The 25,241-nt window shown below is 42.1% G+C and overlaps 1 protein-coding gene across 2 annotated transcripts; it reads right to left on the bottom strand.

Annotated features, from left to right (window-relative positions):
• Positions 1-886: 886 nt before the first annotated feature.
• Positions 887-8,187, bottom strand: LOC109734489 (uncharacterized). 2 transcript variants are annotated; one of them, XM_020293696.4, is made up of 9 exons: positions 7,756-8,187; positions 6,844-6,947; positions 5,750-6,125; positions 4,078-4,974; positions 3,379-3,430; positions 3,182-3,249; positions 2,991-3,097; positions 2,101-2,188; positions 887-1,851 (listed from the first exon to the last, which is right to left on the bottom strand). In XM_020293696.4, the coding sequence occupies exons 1-9, from the start codon at positions 7,888-7,890 to the stop codon at positions 1,588-1,590; spliced, it is 2,091 nt and encodes a 696-aa protein (XP_020149285.1). In that variant the 5' UTR covers positions 7,891-8,187; the 3' UTR covers positions 887-1,587. The 2 variants fall into 2 exon arrangements, 1 of the variants encoding a protein (XP_020149285.1); XR_005763087.3 differs by having other exon boundaries at positions 1,374-1,851; positions 2,828-3,097.
• Positions 8,188-25,241: the final 17,054 nt, after the last annotated feature.

Consider the following 25,241-nt stretch of genomic DNA (forward strand, 5'->3'; position numbering starts at 1 on the left):
GGAGTTTATTTACTGCTCCCTCGATGTATTGTTTTCTTTGTTTGGAGATTGATTTCCATGCGTGAGTTAAGTTAGGTTAATGTGATTGAGCGATTTTTCTGAAAATCAAATATTTATTTTCTAATTAATGTGATTGAGTGATTTAAGGTAAGGTTAATTAATTTAGATTTGGTCTTTAGAGATTGTTCGTGATTGATTCTACATTACTAAATAACTTGCGCCAGTATAGGAAGTTCTTATCTGTTCAGATTTCTTCCGTTGTGTGAGAGGGTGACGCGAAAATAAACCGTTGAAGGGGGAGTGAACGAAAAAAATCTACGAAAAAACCAACGAGGGTGGGAGGAGGTAAAAAAAACCATGAAAGGTGGAACAAAAAAAACCTGAAAGCGAGACTACCAACTGCTTTATTAGGAGTAGAGATAGAGAAAGAAGAAGAAAATCATGAGGTAGTACGTGGTGTGTGATTTTCCGTATCATGGGCCGGGCTTTGCCACTAGCCTCAGCAGCTTTGCATTTTTCTGCCCCTACGCATCCCTCAAAAAAAAAAAGTCTGTGCCTACGCTCAAACATACCGCAAGGTCTAACATGTGCCCAGACTCTGCTTACAAGTACAGATATATGCGCATTAGTGTTTGCCCTTACGTCGGCTTGGAGTGTGCTTACAAGTACAGATATACACGCATTAGTGTTTGCCCTTACGTCGGCCTGCCACTGCATATGAGGGCGAAAGCAACAACACGCAAAACGTATATCAGTTCAGCACAGACGCGTATACACAATTCCATGCCAAAAAGACGGCATATGAGTATACACTACTACAGCAGACTGATGAAGAACACGGATCAGCCAGGATAACTATGTGCAAGATGCAGTGACATGACAGAAGTTTGGACTAGCAAGTTCAATTCATTTATGCATAGGACAGGGTGTTCCAGGACATTGTTACACCCAAATGTAATAATGTTCAGCACATAAATTAAACGAATGTTTAACTAGAATATATCAATACATAAGAAATGAACAAAAAACAGTCGGTTCAATAGGAAATAACACAGAGACATAAGACAATCTTTTTTTTTCCTTTTTTCATCTTTTTTTGCTTGGGAAAGGGTCCAGAGGGATGAGTACAGATAAATAGGATGCTATACAGTCGGGGCTTACATTGACAAAGCGCATACGCGCTAGAATATCATGTCCGAAAACCGGACCTCCTTTTGGTCAAGTTGGAAACCAGTCCTCAGTGAAGCTCAACAGAAAAGCTGCAACTTATTTTGAGTCTGAGTAAGCCCCTTTCAGATGACTGATGAAAACTGCTTGGTATGGCAGACTGATCATCGACAGGGGACAACCATCTCCAAGTATCCACATCACAGTTTATCGAATTTGGACTCCGGGTCCCTTTCCCTTTTTTTCTTTCCTTTTTTCCACTTTTTATGTTCTTTTCCTGTTTAGCCTTTTTACAAAGCAGCATTTTGGAGCAACCATCTTGTTGTCAGCTTATTGGCCCTATTGTTCTCATTTAAACATGCTGGACAACTGGAAGACACCAATTGGTTCTCACTATGATCAAATATAACATAATCTCCCCTATGTGGCTGGTGGAAGCACCTGCTCAGCTGAAGCCAATGCCACACTCATGTCGGGTTTTGCACCTGCATTTGACTCGGTGCCTGAAGGCTCACGTTTCCACTGAAAACTTCTGGCACCTGCTTTCATCGGAGTACGCCCTCTAAATGAGCTACCAGGGAGAACACCCCTTGGGTATGCCATCCTACCCCTAGCATATGATGATCGACCACTACCAGGCCAACCATAAAAGTGAGCAGCTTCATGGGAGCTTCGCCTCACGACCTACGATATAGAAAAAATGGCATGAGTATCATTATGCAGTGCACTCAGTACTCAGAAGATTTCGCAATGTGTTTGAAGGCAACCCAAAAGACTTTAACCAACAAAATAACAGAGTTATAACATGCTAACCCTCATGCCACGACATCTACAGGACGTCATAGTTACAAGGATTGTGTTCGATGTTCAGCTTCTACTTGAGTACCAAAATTACAAGTATATGACATGTTCAAAAGAAGGAAGCAATCATACCTTTAGAATGCGCGTCATAAATGATGTGCCATTCAATGACAGAGCTCTTTCAGCCGACTCTGTGTGTAAAAACTCGACATAGGCGGACCTGTGTCAGAAAAAAAAAATCAGCAATGCCTTTCAAGAAATAGAACTTTAGAGTGAAATAGCTAAGCTTATTTTACTTTCAACTTGCTATTATCTTCCACTTAGATCCATGAACTTAAACATTCAACTTTTAAGATCCTTAAACTTCTTAACCCAGCTCCAGTCATAGCAATTCAAATGGGCATATACAATATACTTTTCAAACACTAACATAAGCTACGACCTAAATGGTGGGTTCCAAATTGCACGCAAATAATCAAAACTCAAGAAAAGTACGACAGACTATGATGCGACTTGTTCTTTCCTCAGTGACAGTAACTTGTAATAATATTGCTGATGAGGGTGTTTGACGCGTCTATTGCTACCATCTACTAAATGCTACTCGCTCCGATCCAAAATAAGTGTCGTGGTTTTAGTTCGGTATCAAACTGGTCTTTTAATTCAGATACCAATCTACTGACAATTTTCCTTCCATTTTCTTTGCAGTATCCTCCTTTTGAGTACAATTTGCCATATACTTCATGCTTCTGTTTGTCTTAGTACTGGTTTCAGTCTCAAGTAGTGAATCAAATTGACATGCACATCCACACAAGTCTTGAGACATGTTGACCCTAAATTAGCAGGAGAAGCAAATTAGCACCTAATGAGTGCTTCAAACTAGATATGCCAGCATGAACTTCCACTTCACTTCTCCACAGCCACCATGCAATTTTATCTCGTGTAATGTGATGTAAGTAACAAATAACTAAAGAAACATTAAAAAAATCTAATCGCTGAAACAATTATGATAAAAACAAACTAACCCTGTTGGCTGCCCAGTTGCAGCATTAGTAACAATGACTACTTTCAGCACTGCACCAAACTTGTTGAAATGGCGAGACAGCGAGTCCTTGGTGGCAGCAAAGTGAACCTTCAAACAAAATTGGCAGATAAATAGAAGAGTCTAATGACATATCACATGCAACAGAAAGGGAGATTAGAGAAGGATACTTACATTGCTAACATAGAGGGTCCTTGAATCCGCATCTTCTGTGGGATGGGCAGTGCTATATGAACTAGAAACTGCAAGGAAGGCAATATTTGCTACATTAAATACTAAGTGGTATCCTGTAAAATGTGAAGCATCTTGCTTTGCATATTTCTTTGATGTATTACAAAAAGAATATTACAAACACTAATTTTGTTACATACCAGATGTTGCAGACCGCTGTGAATCCTTTTGGACTTCTCCATGACCTAATTCCTGAGTAATTTTTACAGTCAGAACACATCTACCACTAGGTTCCTAATTCCTAAATAATCTATAAACATTTGCCAATGACCAAAATAACAGAAAAAGTAATCAACACCCTCAGCAAGAAACAGACTGTGGATCTTCTTTTTTATGAAAAGAAATATTCCATTGGAAAGTACATGCCTATGCCTTAAATTCAAGCAATAGTGGTATAATAATAGCTTTGGCTTTTCATTCAAGTTCTAGTTAGTCACATGGAGATCAAAGCTGACTAAAGTTACTCTGCAAAAACAAGTAAAGCTGACCCGTTTAATCCAGTAGACACATGTACCAGCAAGTTGTTGAAATAATATGTTTTGTTTTCACATGATGATCCCAGTGTTCCTACTGACATTCCATTCAACCCAAAATTGTAAATGAGTACAGCTCATCACTACCATGTATAGGGCCAACAGAAAAATAATGTCTGCTAGGATATGTGGGAAAATATTAATAAGTTTACACTTGTTCAAATCTAAAACATAGAAACATAGATTATTAACACGGTCTGAGTTATGGTTCTTTCATAACTTATAATCAGAACAGGCACTTGCAAATGCTAAAGATGGTGCAATTTATCACAAAAAATTGCTTACTGTATGTATGAGGTGACTTACTTTGACATTAATAGCTGGAGAGGCAACATTAGCATTCATGGGTGTGATGTCCGGCTTCTCCACAACATGAACATCTTTTGGTGTTCCAAAATTTGGAGGTTCCACGGAAATGGGGTTAACTGGAACAGCAACAGTTTTGCTTGCTCTTATTGGTGCCGAAGAAACAGGTTGCTCCTCATAAGTCAAACTAGAATGCTTTGTTTTATTGGTCTCAGGTTCAGCGCTGCATTTTGTCAATGTATATTTCTTCTCCACAACATGTGAATCAGAACTTTGGTATCTAGTCATTTCATCATCTATGTCCGCATCCTCATCAGAGGTAGTATCAACATTCATTTCATCTTCCCCGTCTGCTATCTCCAGGTCTCCAGATATCTGCTCGTCATTATCATGCTGATCAGAGTCGTGATCTTCTAACGTTGTAGCTGGTTCAAAATCATCATAGCCTCTCTTCTCTTCACGAGAACGAGATGGTTTATTCACAGAATTCCCTTGACCCAATCTACTGAACACACTTCCAGTAGATCTTGCTTTGGAAGAGTCTGCAGCAGCCTCTGCAGCAGCTCTAAGAGCTAAAGCAGCTCCAGGTACTTGTAGAATTTGCCTTTTTCTTTCTACTCTTTTATCATTTGGGTTGTCTGCAGATCTTTCTGATCTCCTGTCATGCAGGCTGTCTGTAGCTCTCTCTGATCTCCTGTCATGTAGGCTGTCTGTAGATCTTTGTGACATTTTACCATGCTGGTTGTCTGTGGATACCGTGGAAACAACAGAGCGTAGGCGCTTAGAAGATGGCTCCGTAGAGCTGCTGGTTTGCTGTACAGCTTTTACAGCATCTCGAACGGCGAACTGCAGAAGACGACGGGAAGCACCAAGCACCGGACGAGAAGGCAGTTCTCTCTGGGCAAAAAAAGAGAATTGATTGTAAGTGACATTGATTTCAGGTGGACAAAAGAAACATCTCAAGTGGAGTCCTAGTATATTGTTATACACATTGGTACCACGGCAATTTCCTCGTCCAAGTAGAATATAAAAATATTTAAGGTGGTCGTACTGATCGTTTTGTCTATTCGGCAAGTTTCTCAACATTTTGCTCAATCAGTTGGTCTTAATAGGAAACAAGCTACTGTAGCTTATAAACGTAGTTAAAGCTCATATAAGCATATTCACGGGAAGCAAACATTTGGGTTGTCACTTGTCAGATACCGAGAATATTAGTTATGTGATGCAACTGTTGGAAAATGGAACGAAGCAAACCTAAAGATATGATCGTTTCAGCCACAAACTTAGACCTGAATTTTCGTCATACATTGTTATTGGTGATGTTAAAAATTGGAATTAGTAAATCTATATATACCAATATAAAAAGACCCAAAGGGGCAGGTGCAATTAATCTAGGCCATCAAACCATGTCAATCCAATGACCTAGATTGCTCCAATGTTGAGCACTCAACATGTTTCGCGTGCAATTAATACATGTCTTAAGTCTTAACAAGCTTCTTTCTAGTGATATATGTAGAGAAGCATAAATAATTAAGCATTTCGTTACAATGCAAATCAAAATTCAGACACACGCCATTAAAAAAACATAGCAAAGTAGACATTAAGGCCATTGTTGCAGACAACACGTTTGGTTAACGAAAGCAGAACTTCTATTAAGATTTTCCATACGCACCTTTGTTTGTTGTGGTTCATCCTCCCGATCACGCTTTCTGCCATTCCGTTGATTAGATGATGGAGGCTGTCGTATTTCAGTAGACTTTTGCAGCTTTTTCTCTTCTCCGTGCAAAATATCCGTTAGTACACTTCGAAGTGGAAAGTTTCTGTTACTCTCCCTGCCAGTTCCTTTCCAATCCCTCTTATTCCGACTCCTGATGGTCGTATTTGATTCACTTGTGTGCTCAAGAGGCATTTGATCTCTTCTCGCGTGCACCTCAGGTGATTTATGTCTTCCAGATAGTTCTTTTGGGATTTCATCGTCCTTGTTTTCCACCTCCTGCTCTTGTGTTTGCACATACAAGTGCAAATTTAAAGATAGATGATCCCACAGCCTATAAGGGCGTCCAATAGTGTTTTCATTATACACTTGATAAGATAAGATGAATATCGATTACTTTTAATTGGAAATGTTAAAAATATTTTTTTTGTTATAGTACGCAATAATAATCCAGCTAGAAAAACAGACTTCGTCAGCTCTTCACAGTTGCAAGCAGTGTCACTGTAGTAGAATAAGTAACAAATTGACAAAAACTCCATGCAAAACAAAAAATCATTACTTTAAAATTCGATGTGTATCACACATTCGTAATGCTTTACAATAAACTGCGCAGACCGCTTAGTGTTAAGCACCGAACCAATATCAGAACTACAGAAAGGCTCTTAATTTAGCATAAATCCATATAAAATTCAAGTTCATATTCAATTTATCTTGTGAGAAACAAAAGAACAGAAAGAGAAGAACAAGCGGTACTATTAACAGTGAACTCCTTTTCATTTATATTCAGTTAATTGAACTTGAGATTTAAAGGGCGATGCAATACTCTATAAACTATCTCCTCTTTTGGAAAGTTCCATGTTGATTCAGTGCTGAAACAAAAGTAGTCTGCATGAACTGAGTCTAAAATAAAATTTTCTCTAGAGTCTATATAAGCATCCATAAGTGAATACTGAATAGTTAATGATTATACAGAATACTATGGAATAATATAGAGATTGGTCGTCTGCTTAGTTCACACAGAGAAATATAAATCATGCGTCAAGTGTACTAACCATGAAATAAACAATGCACTATCATCAACTCCTAATAAAATATAGAGCGCCTTCCTGGCCTGGTCCTTGCGTTTTCCATTCCTGAGAAGCACAATAACGTAGTCCTGCACTTAAGATAACAACGGAGGTCCACTTATTGCCCTCTCAAAAACATCTATCTAAATAATAAAGCAACAGGAGAACAAAAACATGATGTTTAACTTCCCGGTGTGTGAAAAAAATGAATACATGGAGACAATAACTGCTGGAAGAAATGTATTCGATGTCAAACTCACCCTATGCACAAACATGTTCAAGGTTCAAACTGCAGCGAACCAACATCATGCAGAAGTCGATAACAGAGCTTCATCCAAACTTTAGTACTTCAAAAAGTAGGAAAGTACAAAATTTTGGGGCGGTTCCATGATTACTGAGCAACTCTGTAGTAGTGCTGAATAAGTAAACCTTGCCTGGGACTACACGGAAAAGCCCAGCAGCAAATACAAAGATTTCCTAGTCTATGATCACCTTGTAAAAAGTCCCACCAATGGGGGGAATGAACCAAATTTTTTCCAAGAAAAGGGCCCAGCCCCGATTCCATTGCAGAGCGTGCGTGATCACAGATTATTTCAGTGATTCTGGCCTGTTGCACTAACTGAATTCGCCTACGTGAAGCATGGTGTAGTCTATATACGACTAGAAGGCACACCAAATTAGAACCGACAGTTGGCACTACATTGGTAGCAAATAATCAAGCAAAAGATGCAAACTTGCCAGGTCCTGAGACCTAACCGCGTCATGGGAGAGCAAGTGAAAGAAGCGGCACTAAACAAGGTAACACAATAGCACAATTCGTACAACTACAGACCCCAGGCACGCACCGACGCGAAGGCCACCGGGCAGGGGAGGGGGGAGCGAGTGGCGACATCTTACCGCGATGGAGTCTTCGGCGCTGCCCTCGAACTCACGGAGCTTCTCCCGCATGCGCTCCCGGAGCTGGTAGGCGCCGGCGTCGGTGAAGTCGGCCTTGATGATGCGGCCGTCCGCGGCGAGATCGGCCGCCTCCATCGTGGCGGAGGCCTCCAGAACCCCTCCCCTTGCAACCCTAGATCCAGCCCGATGGGGTCCTGGGTCCGAGACGGGTAAGGGGGGAACCGGAGAGGCGAAGACCTTATCCGCGCCGGTCTTGTGAAAGGAGTTCGGAAGCTTGGGCGGGGCGGCGGAGTTCGGCGAGCCGGGAGGAGGCGCCGGCGGCGCCTGGAGGTGGGGATGGGGTTAGGCGACGGGACAGCGAGAGGATGCGAGATTTTATTGGGTTTTTGTTTCGGGTTTTATTGCTTTTGAGCGCATATGTTACCCGCCCAAGGGGGACGAATTACAGCTTTTTTTACGCAGAAAAACAAATAGAGGAGTCAATATACAATACGGTAACCTATTTAAAATTTTGAAACAATGAATGGCAAATAATTGTAGTATAGTTCTAACTCGTGTACAAAATACAATTGTGGTACAATGGTTAGTGTTAAGAATTTTGCATGACATAAATAGAATTTTTTTTACTTCAGATTACATCTACATAGGTATCAAAGAAATAGGGAATGTCTATTGCGAGTAAGGTGGACAAGGGCATCACGCGCGGCGCACCCATGGACATCCGACCAGGCAAGGTGCTGGAGTGGAGCCAGTTGGACACGGCGTGGTAGCAACAGGTGTGAACCTGCCACGTCTCAGCGCATGCGTGGCCGATCACGTCGGATGCCAGCTCAAAAAGTATATTGCTTCGAGCATACACGTCTCTTACCGATGTCACTGAATGGAAAAATATGGGTGTGAGCAATTATTAAAAAGGTTTTGATAACACGTTGGTGAGGTCTCTCGGGTTAACACGATTATTGAGTCAAGTGGTGAAAAGGTTACAAACGAATATCCATTGGTTCTCCAAGCTCATACTTTTTATGTTGGTGTGTGTGTGTGTGTGTGTCTGTTGTGTGCGTGTGTGTGTAAAAATGTAAGGACATTTGAGATAATGCATTCTAACCATCCACGAGGAGTCAAGTAACTCTGGAAGAAAAATATATCAACAAACAATTCAATGCAACATAATGGTCAAGTGTACTACAATGTACACCGCTCATGATCACCCGAGCATAGGAGCATAGGCTGATTCAGTAGTTGGCCTTGTGAACCAAAGTCTTGGACTGTTAGAGTTAGGCCCGTGTATAGGAGTATGTCTCGTAATTATTAGTGAATTTTGGGGTCAAAATTAGGTTCAAAATTTGAGGGGGGGGGTTCTAAACCGGGAAGGGAAAGCACAATATACGATACAAGATTATCTCTTCAATCATTGCATATGGCCTTGTGTACTTTTCAAAGCCGAAGGCTCAAACTTATCTCGACTTTGAATTCACAAAGCCAGCAACCAGCTGGGGAACAATGAAAAAGATACAAAGTGATGTGCAGATAGCTGACAAACTACAAACAAATATATGGGAGCTAAGTCACAATAATAACGTGATGTCGACGACACCCTCCACCGTGAACTGACCGCCACACAAAGACATGAGCTGAACATCGAGAAGAAAGAACAACCGATAGGTGAAGAAACGCCATCGTTGGCTCCATGAGCTATAGCCGACTTCGTAACGACCTTATCCATCTCCAGATGGGGGCTCCTGCCCCATTGCCTTGGCACAAAAGAAGTTGTTCCATCGATAGATGAAGACGCTCACCCAAGAGCTAGGTATGTGCCGACGCCATAGCCGTCTGGAAAGACCAAACCAAAACAACAACACCATGCTACGTCGAGCTCACCAAAGGAAACTTCGCAATAACCAGGAATATGCACGCAAGGGGGGAGCGGAAACTGCGTGACTAGGTTGCATATGACAAAGCATCAATGAAGGAGGGACAGTCGAGACAATGTTGGGAACAACACCTAGTCGGATGACAAAGTACCAATGAAGGGCAGTGACGGAGCATATTTTCGTCAGATCCCTTGGTTGGGGTCCAAGCGCAGCTGGAAGTCATGGATCAGAGGTCACACAAGGGGTTTATCTAGGTTCGGGCCTCCGGAGAGTAATACCCTATGTCCTGCTGGTTTTGGTTATTCATAATGGAGGGATACCTCGTACGAGGGATTATAATGGTGTATGATGTTGCTACCGAGAGTTTCTCCTATTTGAGAATAGATAGATCAAGAGGAACCCTAGACCTCCCTTTATATAGACGGGAGAGTTCTAGGGTTTACATGCAGGATGTGATCTGGGGCGCTGCCGCCCTCTAGTCTTGGGTGTTAAGGTCTTTTGGCCTCCTAGGGCTAGCATCACGTCATGGGCCTACTGGCCCCCTTATAGTTGATGAGGCCGGGATCCTTGGTGTTAGCCACCCCCGGTATAAGACCCTGTCGGTAACCCCCGAGCATGGCGGAGGTGATGTTTGCTTGAACTACGTCGGTATTTCCCCAAAGAGGAAGGGACAATGCAGCACGCCAACGGTAGGTATTTTCCTCAGTGATGAGACCAAGGTTATCGAACTAGTAGGAGAACCACGCAACACTACGTGAACGGCACCTGCACATAAATAACAAATACTCGCAACCCGACGTATTAAAGGGGTTGTCAATCCCTTTCGGGCAACAACGCCAAAAATTGGCAAGAGGACGTGAGAAAGTTGTAATAAATTGATAGATAGATCGCCAAATAAAATAAAGTGCAGCAAGGTATTTTTGTATTTTTGGTTTAATAGATCTGAAAATAAAAACAAATAAAAATATATTGCGAAGGCAAATATAATAAAGAAGAGACCTAGGGGCCGTAGATTTCACTAGTGGCTTCTCTCGAGAAAAATAACAGTGGGTAAACGAATTACTGTTGGGCAATTGATAGAACTTCGAATAATCATGACGATATCTAGGCAATGATCATTATATAGGCATCACGTTCAAGATTAGTAGACTGACTCCTGCCTGCATCTACTACTATTACTCCACACATCGACCTCTATCCAGCATGCATCTAGTGTATTAAGTTCATGGAGAAACGGAGTAATGCAATAAGAACGATGACATGATGTAGACAAGATCTATTTATGTAGAAATAGACCCCATCTTGTTATCCTTAATGGCAACGGTACATACATGTCGGTTCTCCTTCTGTCACTGGGATCAAGCACCGTAAGATCGAACCCATCACAAAGCACCTCTTCCCATTGCAAGATAAATAGATCAAGTTGGCCAAACAAAACCCAAATATCGAAGAATAAATACGAGGCTATAAGCAATCATGCATATAAGAGATCAAAGAAGACTCAAATAACTTTCATGGATAAAAAGATAGATCTGATCATAAACTCAAAGTTCATCGGATCCCAACAAACACACCGCAAAAAGAGTTACATCATATGGATCTCCAAGAGGCCATTGTATTGAGAATCAAAAGAGAGAGAGGAAGCCATCTAGCTACTAACTAGGGACCCGTAGGTCTACAAAGAACTACTCACGCATCATCGGAGAGGCACCAATGGACATGATGAACCCCTCCGTGATGGTGTCTAGATTGGATCTGGTGGTTCTGGAACTTGCGGTGGCTGGAATTGATTTTCGTTGACTTCCCTAGGGTTTCTGGAATATTGGGGTATTTATAGAGCAAAGCGGCAGTTCGGGAGGCCACTGAGGTGGGCACAACCCACCAAGGCGCACCTGGGCCTCCAGGCGCGCCCTGGTGTCTTGTGCTCACCTCGGGCTCCCTCTTCGGTACTTCTTTGGCCCACTGGATGTCTTCTGGTCCAAAAAAATCCATAAAAAATTTCGCTGGGTTTGGACTCCGTTTGATATTGGTTTCCTGCGATGTAAAAAAACATGCAGAAAACAACAACCGGCACTGGGCACTATGTCAATAGGTTAGTACCAAAAAATGATATAAAATGATTGTAAAACATCCAAGAATGATAATATAATAGCATGGAACAATAAAAAATTATAGATACATTGGAGACGTATCAGCATCCCCAAGCTTAATTCCTGCTCGTCCTCGAGTAGGTAAATGATAAAAACAGAATTTTTGATGTGGAATGCTGCCTAACATGCTCATCACATATTCTTTTCTTTGTAGCATGGACATTTGGACTTTTATATGGTTCAAAGCAATAGTCTATTTTTGACATGAGGACTTAAATACTCAAGCATATCAACAAGCAAACATGTCTTTCAAAATATCAACGCTAAAATAAGTTATCCCTAGCCCATTATGCTCGATCATTGATCCATTCATGAAACACACTCGCATATTAGCTACACCCAATGCTCAAGTACGATCATAGTGTCCCTCAGTTGGTGCTTTATAAGAGAAGATGGAGACTCAAATTAAAAATAAAAATTGCATAAAGTAAAAGAAAGGCCCTTCGCAGAGGGAAGTAGTGATTGTAGAGGTGCCAGAGCTCAAAGCGAAAAATATAGAGATAAAAACATTTTGGGAGGCATGCTTTTCCTGTCAACGAGAACGATCGAGTAGTTCTCAATACTTTCCATGCTAGATATATCATAGGCGGTTCCCAAACAGAAATTAAAGTTTATTCCTTTTTCAACCGTACTTTCACTTTCCATGGCTAGCCGTATCCACGGATGCCTTCCATACCAACACTTTCCAAGGAATTTATTATTTGACAACATAAAGTAAATTCATTTTTCATTTCAGGACTGGGCATCCCTAATACCTTTTCCTTACTCTCGTGCAATGACAAGTGATTAAACACTAATCGTGAGAATAACATACCTAGCATGGAAATATATTAGCCACCCCCTACCGTTTCGTGAGCGGTACGAGCACACAAAAGAGAAACTTATTTTAAAAATTAGAGATGGCACATACAAATTTTCTTAGAACAACACGGAAATACCACATATAGGTAGGTGTGGTGGACTCATGTGGCAAAACTGGTTTAAAGGATTTTGGATGCACAAGCAGTGATCATACTTAGTGCAAAATGAAGGCTAGCAAAAGATTGAGAAGCGACCAACCAAGAAACGAAAAATCTCATAAGCGAGCATTAAGCATAATTAACACCGAATAATGCACCACAAGTAGGATGTAATTTCATTGCATAACTATTGACATTCGTGCTTGCATAGGGAATCACAAACCTTAACACCAATGTTCTTACTAAAGCATAATTACTCATCAACATGGCTCACATATCATATCATCATATCTCAAAACTATTACAAAGAATCAAGTTTATTTTGTCCAATGATCTTGATGAAAGTTTTTATTATATCCTCCTTGGATATCTATCACTTTGGAACTAATTTTCATGTGTTCCTTTTGATAAGCTCAAACAAAATATAAGTGAAGATCATGAGCATGATATTTCTTTCTTTCAAATTAATTTAAGTGAGGCAAGAGAGAATTTTTCAAAAAATTTACTAACTCTCAAATAAATCTAAGTGAAGCATGAGAGCATTTCTTCAAAAATAACAAAGCACACTGTGCTAAAAAAGATATAAGTGAAGCACTAGAGCAATTCCATAGCTCATAAAGATTTAAGTGAATCATAGAGAGCAATTCTAACAAGTCGTGGCATAATTTTGGCTCTCTCGAATAGGTGTGTCCAGCAAGAATTCAAGACTTAAAACAAAAGGCAAAACAAGCAAAGACTCATATCATACAAGACGCTCCAAGCAAAACTCATAGTATGTGACGAATAAAAATATAGCTTCGAGTAAAATACCGATGGTCGTTAGAAGAAAGAGGGGATGCCACTCGGGCATACCCAAGCTTAGTTGCTTGCTTATCTTTGGATAATAGCTTGGGATGCCATGGGCATCCCCAAGCTTAGGCTCTTCTTACTCCTTATTCCTTCATCCATCGTAACATCACCCAAACTTGAAAACTTCAATCACACAAAACTCAACAAAACCTTCGTGAGATCCGTTAGTATAAGAAAGCAAATCACTACTATAAGTACTGTTGCAAACCCATTAATATTTTATTCTTGCATTCTATCTACCGTATTCCAACTTTTCTATGGCAAAAACTCTTCAAAGGAAATCATAGAATCATCAAAACAAGCACACAACGCAAAGAAAACAGAATCTGTCAAAAACAGAACAGCCTGTAGCAATCTGGATATTTCGAATACTTCTGTAACTCCAAAAATTCTGAAAAATTAGGACCGCGTGAGCAATTTGTATATTAATATTCTGCAAAAATAATTGGTATTTTATCACGCTCCTGTTAAAAATGATAATTATTTTCGTGAGCGCAAAAGTTTCTGTTTTTCAGCAAGATCAAATCAACTATCACCCAACATGAACCTAAAGGCTTTGCTTGGCACAAACACTAATTAAAACACAAAGAACACAATCATAACAGTAGCATAAGTGTGCAAACACTCAAGAATAGAAAGCAAAAGACAAAAATAAATTTTATTCATTGGGTTGCCTCCCAACAGGCGCTACCGTTTTACGCCCCTAGCTAGGCCTAACGCAAGGATCTAAGTATTGTCATCTTTGTTTCTAGATCCATAAGATGCCCTCATGATTGATTCATTTGGTGGCCTAATTATTGTTCTAGGGTAGTGTTTTATACCCTTCATTAGTGGAAATTGAAATTTAATATTGCCTTCTTTCATATCAAACACGGCACCAATAGTACGTAAAAACGGTCTACCAAGAATAATGGGACAAGACGGATTGGAATCAATATCAAGAACAATAAAATTTATGGGCACATAATTCCTATTTGCAAGAATAAGAACATCATTAATTCTTCCCATAGGATTTTTAATAGTAGAATCCGCCAAGTGCAAATTCAAGGAACATTCTTCAATATCGGTAAGACCAAGCACATCACATAAAGATTTCAGAATTGTAGAAACACTAGCACCCAAGTCACATAAAGCAAAACACTCATAATTTTTAATCTTGACTTTGATAGTAGGTTCCCACTCATCATGTAATTTTCTAGGAATTGAAACTTCTAATTCCAATTTTTCTTCCAAAGCTTTCATCAAAGCATCAACAATATGTTTAGTAAAAGCTTTATTTTGTTCATAAGCATGGGGTGAATTTATCATGGATTGCAACAAATAAATACAATCAATCAAAGAGCAACTATCATAATCAAAGTCTTTGTAATCCAAAAGAGTGGGCACATCACTAGTTAAAGTTTGACCTCTTCAAACCCACTTTTACCAATTTGCTCAACAAGATTTTCACCCTCCGCATTATCGGGACGCATTCTAGCTAAAGTTGACTCTTCTTCAGTCCCTTTATCATCAATCTTAACTTTACTAAACAAAGAATCAATAGACGAAACACCAATCATTTTAAGATCTTCATCATTTTTATGAAAGCAATCACTAGAAAACGCTTTTTTCTAAAAATTCTCTTCTAACTCTAAGCATAGCGGTTTTTTTCTTACTTTCATACATAGAAACATAAAGAGCTTTAATTGATTCCTCAACCTTAGGCACAAAAAATTTCATCTTGAGATTTTCTACATCATGAGAAATTCTATCAATACTCCTAGACATATCATCAACTTTATTCAGTTTTTCTTCTATTGTAGCATTGGAAACTTTTTGAGTATTGATAAATTATTTAATATTATTCTCAAGATCAGAGGTGTTCCTATTATTATTATAAGAAGTATTGCCATGGGAATTACCATAATTATTAGAGGAATTACTAGGAAAAGGCCTAGGATTAAAATTACCTCTATAAGCATTGTTATCGAAATTATTTTGCGAGATAAAATTCACATATATGGCATCACTATTTTGCTCAATCAAAGTAGACAAAGGCACATCATTAAAATCAATAGGAGCACTTTTATTAGTAACCAATTTCATAAGAGCATCAACTTTTTCACTCAAAGAAGAAATTTCTTCAACCGAATTAACTTTTTTACTAGTAGGAGCTCTTTCGGTATGCCATTGTGAATAATTTGCCACGATATTATCAAGCAATTTGGTGGCTTCACCCAAAGTAATTTCCATAAAAGTACCACAAGCGGCAAAATCTAAAAGATTACGAGAAACAAAATTCAACCCCGCGTAAAAATTTTGTATGATCATCCAAAGGTTTAACCCATGAGTTGGGCAATTCCTTAGCATCAATTTCATCCTTTCCCAAGATTGTGCAACATGCTCATGTTCAAGTTGCTTGAAATTCATGATCTGGGTTCTAAGGGAAATAATTTTCACGGGCGGAAAATACTTAGTAATAAAAGCATCCTTGCACTTATCCCAAGAATCGATACTATTGCGAGGCAAAGAAGAAAACCAAATTTTTGCACGATCTCGCAAAGAAAAAGGAAATAATTTCAACTTCACAACATCATTGTCCACATCTTTTTTCTTTTGCATGTTGCATAATTCCACGAACGTGTTAAGATGGGACGCGACATCCTCATTAGGAGTACCGGAAAATTGACCTTTCATAACAAGATTCAGCAAAGCGGTATTAATATCACAAGACTCCGCACTAGTGGTGCGAGGAGTAATCGGAGTGCTAATAAAATCATTGTTGTTGGTATTGGAGAAATCACACAACTTGGTGTTCTCTTGAGTCATTGTGACTACGCAACAAGATTGCACTCAAAAACAGATCTGACGAGAAAACGGCGAACGAAAAAGAGGGCGAATAAAACGGCAAATTTTTGTGAAGTGGGGGAGAGGAAAACGAGAGGCAAATGGCAAATAATGTAAATTGCAAGGAGATGCGATTTGTGATTAGGAACCTAATAGATGTTGGTGATGACTTCCCCGGCAGCGGCGCCAGAAATTCCTTTTGATGTTTGCTTGAACTACGTCGGTATTTTCCCAAAGAGGAAGAGATGATGCAGCACAACAACGGTAGGTATTTCCCTCAGTGATGAGACCAAGGTTATCGAACTAGTAGGAGAACCACGCAACACTACGTGAATGACACCTGCACACAAATAACAAATACTCGCAACCCAACGTATTAAAGGGGTTGTCAATCCCTTTCGGGCAACAGCGCTAAAAATTGGCAAGAGGACGTGAGAAAGTTGTAATAAATTGATAGATAGATCGCCAAATAAAATAAAGTGCAGCAAGGTATTTTTGTATTTTTGGTTTAATAGATCTGAAAATAAAAGTAAATAAAAATAAATCGCGAAGGAAAATATAATAAAAAAGAGACCAGGGGGCCGTAGATTTCACTAGTAGCTTCTCGAGAAAAATAGCAAACGATGGGTAAAAGAATTACTGTTGGGCAATTGATAGAACTTCAAATAATCATGATGATATCCAAGCAATGATCGTTATATAGGCATCATGTCCAAGATTAGTAGACCGACTCCTGCCTGCATCTACTACTATTACTCCACACATCGACCGCTATTCAGCATGCATCTAGTGTATTAAGTAAGTTCATGGAGAAATGGAGTAATGCAATAAGAACGATGACATGATGTAGACAAGATCTATTTATGTAGAAATAGACCCTATCTTGTTATCCTTAATGGCAACGATACATACGTGTTGGTCCCCCTTCTGTCACTGGGATCAAGCACCGTAAGATCGAACCATCACAAAGCACCTCTCCCCATAGCAAGATAAATAGATCAAGTTGGCCAAACAAAACCCAAATATCAGAGAAAAATATGAGGCTATAAGCAATCATACATATAAGAGATCAAAGAAGACTCAAATAACTTTCATGGATAAAAAGATAGATCTGATCATAAACTCAAAGTTCATCGGATCCCAAAAACACACTGCAAAAAGAGTTACGTCATATGGATCTCCAAGAGACCATTGTATTGAGAATCAAAAGAGAGAGAGAGAGAGGAAGCCATGTAGCTACTAACTACGAACCCGTAGGTCTACAAAGAACTACTCACGCATCATCAGAGAGGCACCAATGGACATGATGAACCCCTCCGTGGTGGTGTCTAGATTGGATGTGGTGGTTCTGGAACTTGTGGTAGCTGGAATTGATTTTCGTCGACTCCCCTAGGGTTTCTGGAATATTGGGGTATTTATAGAGCAAAGAGGCGGTTCGGGAGGCCACCGAGGTGGGCACAACCCACCAGGGCGCGCCTGGGCCTCCAGGCGCGCCCTGGTGTCTTGTGCTCACCTCGGGCTCCCTCTTTGGTACTTCTTTGGCCCGCTGGATGTCTTCTGGTCCAAAAAGTATCCACAAAAAGTTTCGCCGCGTTTGGACTCCGTTTGATATTGATTTCCTGCGATGTAAAAAACATGCAGAAAACAACAACTGGCATTGGGCACTATGTCAATAGGTTAGTACAAAAAATGATATAAAATGACTATAAAAGGATTGTAAAACATTCAAGAATGATAATATAATGGCATGGAATAATAAAAAATTATAGATACGTTGGAGACGTATCAGGAGGTCATAGTGAGGGCCGCGAGACCTCCAGTGGGCTCCTTCATTCACTACAAAAAAAGACGCGCCCGTGACATTTTGGGCCGAATGAATTTTTTCTGTCATGCTTATGACACTTCTATGACGATAATTGTGACAAACCCCGGTATCATCATAGATGTGGTGGGCTCCTACTTCTATGACAAAAAATCATGACAGAAAATGGGCTTTTCGTCCTGGGCGGGCTGGAGACGCAGCTGCATGACATTCTTTGGGCCATCCATGACAGAAAAAACATGGTAGAAGCAAGGGCGAGGAAAATATCGGGGAGTTCCCGGTTATGGTGGGTGGTCGGGGCCGAGCGATGAACGGAGGTTTGCGCGTTTCTCTCATACACGTACGCGCGTGTGTGCGAGGCATTGCGCTCTAACTGAACCCGAGCGAGGCGTTGAGCTCTAACTGAACCCGAGCGATTGCACTAGCTACATTACTGATAAGGATGGCAATGGGTAGGGTATGGGCAGGGTAGAGCAATACCATACCCATACCCGTATAGTCAGTGGGTACAGAATTCTACCCATACCCGTACCCATGGTTATGAAACTTTACCCATACCCATACCCGACGGGTACCCGTACCCATTGGGTACCCAACGGGTAGAACAAATAGTACATAAGTTGTTCACAATTTTATGCTCATTAATAGCACATTTGACAAAAAATCAATTATCTCAGCTTAGTAACAGGTAGATGAGTAAATGACCAATATCAAAATTTAGAAACCACAACATACTATTATGTCAATAGGAGTAGACGAGTCACATGACAAGTTAATGACAAATTAACATTAGTTCACAAATGGGAAGGGTATGGGTATACCCGTGGGTACAAGGCTATACCCGTACCCTACCCATGACTTAACGGGTATGGTATGGGTACTACCCATGGGTATAAAAGTGTGCCCATACCCTGCCCATGCGTGTACGGTACCCGCGGGTACCCATACCCATGGGTAAAATTGCCATCCTTAGTTACTGAACCCCGATCGATCCCTTGCTGTTAACTGAACCCAAGTGATTCCTTCGCTACTGCTGCTAACTGAAGCCGATCGATGCTGCCTCTTGATGAACAGTGAGCGTTGTTGGGGGGTTGGATGAACAGTTCCCGGTGGGGGGGGGTGGATGAACAGGGCCCCGTGGTAGTAGAGGCCATTGCCGCTGGATGAACATGACCCCGATCGATTGAGCCGGTTGGGGGTGGATGAACAGGACCTCGTGGAGGGCTGGATGAACAGGATGGCCCCGTGGAGGGTTGGATGAACAGTAGCCCGTGGAGGGGTGGTTGAATAGGACCCCATGGAGAGGGCTGGTTGAACAGTAGCCGGTGGAGGAGCGGTGGAGGCTGGATGAACAGGAACCCGTGGATGAACAGTTGCAGGTGGAGGCTGGAGGAGGTCGACGGTGGATGAACAGTAGCCCATGGAGGCAGTCGACGGTGGAAATGAGCAGTATCCCGTGGAGTCCCGTTTTGCGGTACGCCACACCCCTCCCGATGAACATGACCCCCGTTTCGACCGTAGCGCTCCAACACAAGTCCGTTTCCTCTGTTTTGCGGTACGCCACACCCCTCTCGATCAACAGGACTCCGTTTCGACTGTAGGAGGTCCAAGAGAAGTCTGTTTCCTCCGTTTTGCGGTACGCGAGACCCCTCCCGATGAATAGGGTCCTGTTTCGACCGTGGCCGATCGAACACAAGGCCATTTCCTCCGTTCTGCGGTACGCCATGCCTTGTTTCGATCGACTGTTCCGTCCAAGCCGGTTGGCCCCCGATGAACACGACGACGCAGTTTCTCCGTTCCGACCCAGCCATGTACACGAGCCCTGGCCGTACGTATGCGCGGGTAGGCGTTCGAGACCCCGCCCGTATGTACGTACGTGGCCGTATTTACTTTATTGCACCCTGGCTGTACGTACGTGTACATGCTACGTGCGCGCCTCTACTACGACATGTGCCCTTCCTTACTTGGCCATGGTTCATCGCTGTAGCCTGCAGACAGACTGATCGACCAGTATGTACATACACGTTCGCGACCAGAATGACAACGCTATGTACGCTTTGACCAGGTGGGTCCCGACTGTCAGGCACTTCCTTGCGTGCGAAGATGTAGCTGGTGGGTCCCAGCAGTCAAGGGGAGAAACCATTATTTTTCAGGGTAAAAAGGATGCAGATACATGCATGCGTCCATGGGCGTGGTGCACCCTCACTGTCAGCCTCTCACGTATAGTCATCTTCCGATGACTCTCATTTGTTGACCACGTTGACCACACCGTGCCGAGCGCACCAAGGCCGGTGGACGAGGGCGAGGCCCCAGACTGGAACGACCCGGAGATGGGGAAGATGCGGTAGTGGAGTCGCAAATGGAGAGGAGTGGGAAACTTGACTGGTTCCGGTGCGCGGCAGCACTGCCGCCCACGGGAGACAGGAGCAAAAACAAAGGTTGAAGAAGGAGCACGGCTGTTGGATTAACATCCAACGGTCCAGCTGCTAGAATAATTTTTTGATTAAGTTGACAAAGCCCTACGTACACGTCCGCTTAGTAGGCCCACAAGTCAGCGACCAAATCTGCCGGGTCCCAGCTGTCATCGGGAGGAATAGTTTTTTTCGCATAACAAGGAGGCACTTCCTTCCGTGCGAAGATACAGCCAGCGGGTCCCAGCTGTCAAGGGGAGGAAACTTTTTTTCAGCTTAATAAGGAGGAACTTTCCTTGCGTGCGACCCATGGACCTCGTGGGTCCCAGCCATTAGGCTCTCCACGTGCAGTCCTCTTCCGATGACTCTCTTTTGTTGACCACGCCGCACCGAGCGCAGCGAGGCGGTGGACGACGGCGAGGCCCCAGACTGGAATGACCCGGAGATGGGGAAGACGCGGCAGTGGAGTCGCAGACGGAGAAGAATGGGAATCTTGACTGGTTCGGATGTGGGGCGGGCCTACACTCGGCAGAGAATAACAGGAGGTGCGGAGTGGAGGGATGGCCTGGCCGTCGGCGGGGTAGCGTTTCGCTGCGAGGCGCGCAAAACAGCGCCGCTGGACGCCGGAGGCTGGAGCAGGTGGTCCCGGCAGCGCTGGGGGAAGAAGACGAGAGATTGAAGAAGAATGCCGGCCGTTGGATGTAAATCCAACGCCTTGCTTAGGCTTCGACCTTTGTATTTTTATTTTTTGCGAAAGTGCTTAGGCTTCGACCTACTGGCCCACATGTCAGCCAGTCCATTTGGTTTTTTAGTCCATTTGGTGGGCTGAGTGAAACAATGATGTAGAAACTATGCAGCCGGTTTATATATTATGGTAGAATTTAAAGCCCATTTGCATTTTTCTCGAAATCCGCGGACTTGTTGGGCTGGAGGGAGAAATGTTATACAAACATAAACACATGATTGCACGTCTATTACTGCATTGGTCAGTAAAATCTTTGCAAGCTTATGTACGCAATCACTAGGAGTTAACTTGCCAAGTTATATATAAACAATTATTATTATTATTTTGTAAGAACTTTCAATTTGCGAAATAAAATATCATTTTAATTTGACGATTTAATAGGACGTGGGGTATTATTATTTTTTAGGCTAGACGTGGGACAGTTGAGTTGCTTCTAGGGAAAAGTACTAGGAGAAAACTCAGTTTACATCGAAAAAGAAAGTGGGAGAAAATTAGATATAGGATTAATGAAAACAAAAAATAAAGGAAGTGGGAAGGTCTATAAAATGGTTGGACGAACGGCAGGTTTAACAGAACCTTATGTTGTTTCTATTATATATATATATGTAATAAAATAAGATATATATATATATATATATATATATATATATACACTATTATAGAAGGGAGACATAGGTTCAGTTTTGCATTCTTATAGAAAAATAGAACTGAGTTGTGCGTCGTCTTGAAAAAACAAACATCTTGGGCTGCTGATGTTATAGACAAGCTAGGTTGGGAGGCCCAGAGGCCGCTTGATACCTGCTGGATCCAAAAAACGTTGAAACATGTCATGGGCTGCCCATGTTAAACAAGAAAACCTAGGCCATGGACCTGGTGGGCCCGGGACTGTCAGCCTCTCGACGAACAGTTGTCTCCCGATTCCTCTTGTTTTGCTGACCATGTTGGGAACGACAGACAGCGCCGCCGCCGCGAGAGCACCAAGGCGGAGGACGACGTCAAGACCTCGGACCGAACGAGTCAGAGCGGGGGAAGACGCAGGCGGAGGGGAGAACGAGGGTTGGCTTGTTCGGGTGCAGGGTGGGTCGGTGGAGCTGCCGCCGCCAGACAATGTGTGGGAGTAGAGGGATGGCCTGGCCAACGCCATAGGCTATGATGGCCAGCCGCTGTATAGTAAGAGGACGAAAGATTGAACAAAATAAAGAAATACAAATGGATAGGTGGTTGGTCCCATATGTTTGTGTACGAGACCTGTTGGGTCCACCTGAGAAGGGGAATATGTTGGGAGGAAGGAGATTCAAAGCACGACAGCCGAGTGAACTAGTTACATACATAAGCAAATAGCCACTAAAAAAACACAAACAGGTTAATGGTTCTTAGAAGAAATATTTTGTACAAAACAGATAATTACGACACATAGGCTAATGCATGAAACACTCAGATGATAAAGGTGCTTAAACAGATAAAGTACAACATCTAGACCTTCCTGGCACGCTTGATCATGACGCTGCGGCTGTCCGTGTACTCGTCGGTTACGGGAAGCAGACACGACCTCATGTCCAAGATATGCCTGTACATGTCGTAGCATGCGTATGCGTCCTTGGCTGTGTAGGTTATGTAGGCTAGATTTAGAGGTACCTCCCACGTGTTCAGGTCCTTGGTATCGTTGTCTTTTTTCATGTTGGCGTAGCAGGGGTCGATGATGGTCTCGGCGAGGTCAACCACGGAGTCCTTCTCCTGCCCGTTACCGATGATCTTGTATGCTTCTGGATGTCGACAAGCTTGTTGCACCAGATGGCCGAATCGTCGCGTTCTTCCTTCTCTCCACCATAGCGAAGGTGCAGTCGGCGCTGCCGATGAAACGGGCGAATGCTCCAGAACCTCTGATGGCCCTACAATAGTGGTAGACAAGAACCTCGTCCCGCACGCATACCTGGGCGACCGCGATCCGCTGGTCCCTGTCAGGAGTCGAATGGATGGGCACAAGGTCTAGTCCTGCGACCTTGTGCTTTCTTGTCCTGTAGGTACTGCTTGAACTCGGCAAGGCAGAGCTTCACCAAGTCCGGATCGTTGGTGTACATCACATTCAACTTGGTGCAGCCATGGGACTTAACGGCAAACTCAAAGGTGAACTCCTTGCTAAAGTCCATATCTAGCAGGCTCACCCCTCGGATCGCCATTGGAGTCTCTTCAAGTGAACGAGTGGATAGGCGGTGGCAGTAGTTCGTTTTTCAGCTCTTGGGGAACCGGATTCAACAGTAAACTGAGTGTGTACATGCAACAACAGTTACTACCCCTCCCTCGCTCGCTGCACGCCCGACAGAACATGCATCCTCGACGCATTCGAATGCCTCCATTAAGAAACCTGTTCCCGCCACACGTCGGTTCACGAGCGGGTCTGTATTAGTACTGTAATAACAAGTGTTAGTGGTCACTTTACTTAAATTTAATTAGCTTTAATAGAAATTTATTCTTAAAACAAGCAATGCATTGGCTCGTTCTATCAGTGACACAGGATCAACATGCACAACAATTAGAATTATTGTTCTCAGGATGCACACGATCAACACATTTGTCGCACTTTCACACAGATAATACTACCAAGTTTGAACAATTTGTTATGGTTGCTGTCCTCTGCATCATCATGCTATGTTTCCCAGCTTGCAAGATTCAGAACCAACAAATAATATTCAAATAATAAGTACATCAAAGATGCCTACACATCTCATTGATTCCCAGCTTGCAAGATTCAGAACCAACAAATAAGATTCAAACAATAAGTACAACAAAGATGCCTACACATCTCATTGATTCCCAGCTTGCAAGATTCAGAACCAACCCATTAGAGCCTTTTGATAAACTGAATATCCGGATTAGATCCATCTTGGCTAGCCGTGTCATACAACCCAAGAACTTGGCGAATGCTCTTGACCATTACAACATCCGTAATTGAGTATTCCTGTTTGCACAGATAAGAAAGAGCATGATTACTATAATAGTGGCACTAGTTGAAGCAAACTTTATTTCCAAAATGAGAAAATATTGTGATAGAATAGCTTTATTTAAAAAATAGAACATTAGCACATTATGACAAAGCACAATCATGTTGATAAAGGACGGTACTGACCGGTGTGAGGGGCCCTATGCCGCCACGACTCGATGTGGTGAACCTGCAACTCCACTCAAATGAGGCCAGCCTGGAGATCCATGATTCAATTCATGCGCCTTTTTCTGCAGTTCACCTGAAATGAAGCAAAGATTGCATCATTCAGCTAGCAAGAAGTACTTGCTCTCGTGAGCTGGCAGGTTCTTCTTTAGTAGTTGCACAAAAATTGAGCAACATTAAGGTTGGCTGTCCTGCTCATGTAAGGTGCAACTATAATTTGCTTCTCCTTTTGTGCAGTTCCACTAAAATAAAGTGCCATTGTGGTGACAGTGACGACTCATCTTGCAAAGGCTAATAAAATGTTGCACGAGATTACCAGCAGAATTTGATGGAGATTTTGGAAACTCCAGTCACCATTTTGTGCAGTTCCACAAAAATTGAGAGATGTTGCCCACGTGACATTTTAGTTGAACTGCACAAGACACTCATTCCAAAAAAAGTGTTTTGTGCAGTTCACCAAAAAGTCACAATAGCAACAAGGTGAAATGGATATTCCTATCTGCACAAAAAGATAGAAAGTAAATAGTTGTTGGTCAATAAGAATATACGGAACATACACGAAATGAAAAGAAGCATCTTAATTATGTTCATGGCAATCACGCAAGGACAATAGAAATTTTAAAACGTCAGCAATGCTTCATGTTACCGAAAGCATTACGATCAACAATGACATTCGTCAAATATGGGATT

This window comes from Aegilops tauschii, chromosome 7, assembly GCF_002575655.3.
Source record: "Aegilops tauschii subsp. strangulata cultivar AL8/78 chromosome 7, Aet v6.0, whole genome shotgun sequence".
NCBI classification, from domain to species: domain Eukaryota; kingdom Viridiplantae; phylum Streptophyta; class Magnoliopsida; order Poales; family Poaceae; genus Aegilops; species Aegilops tauschii.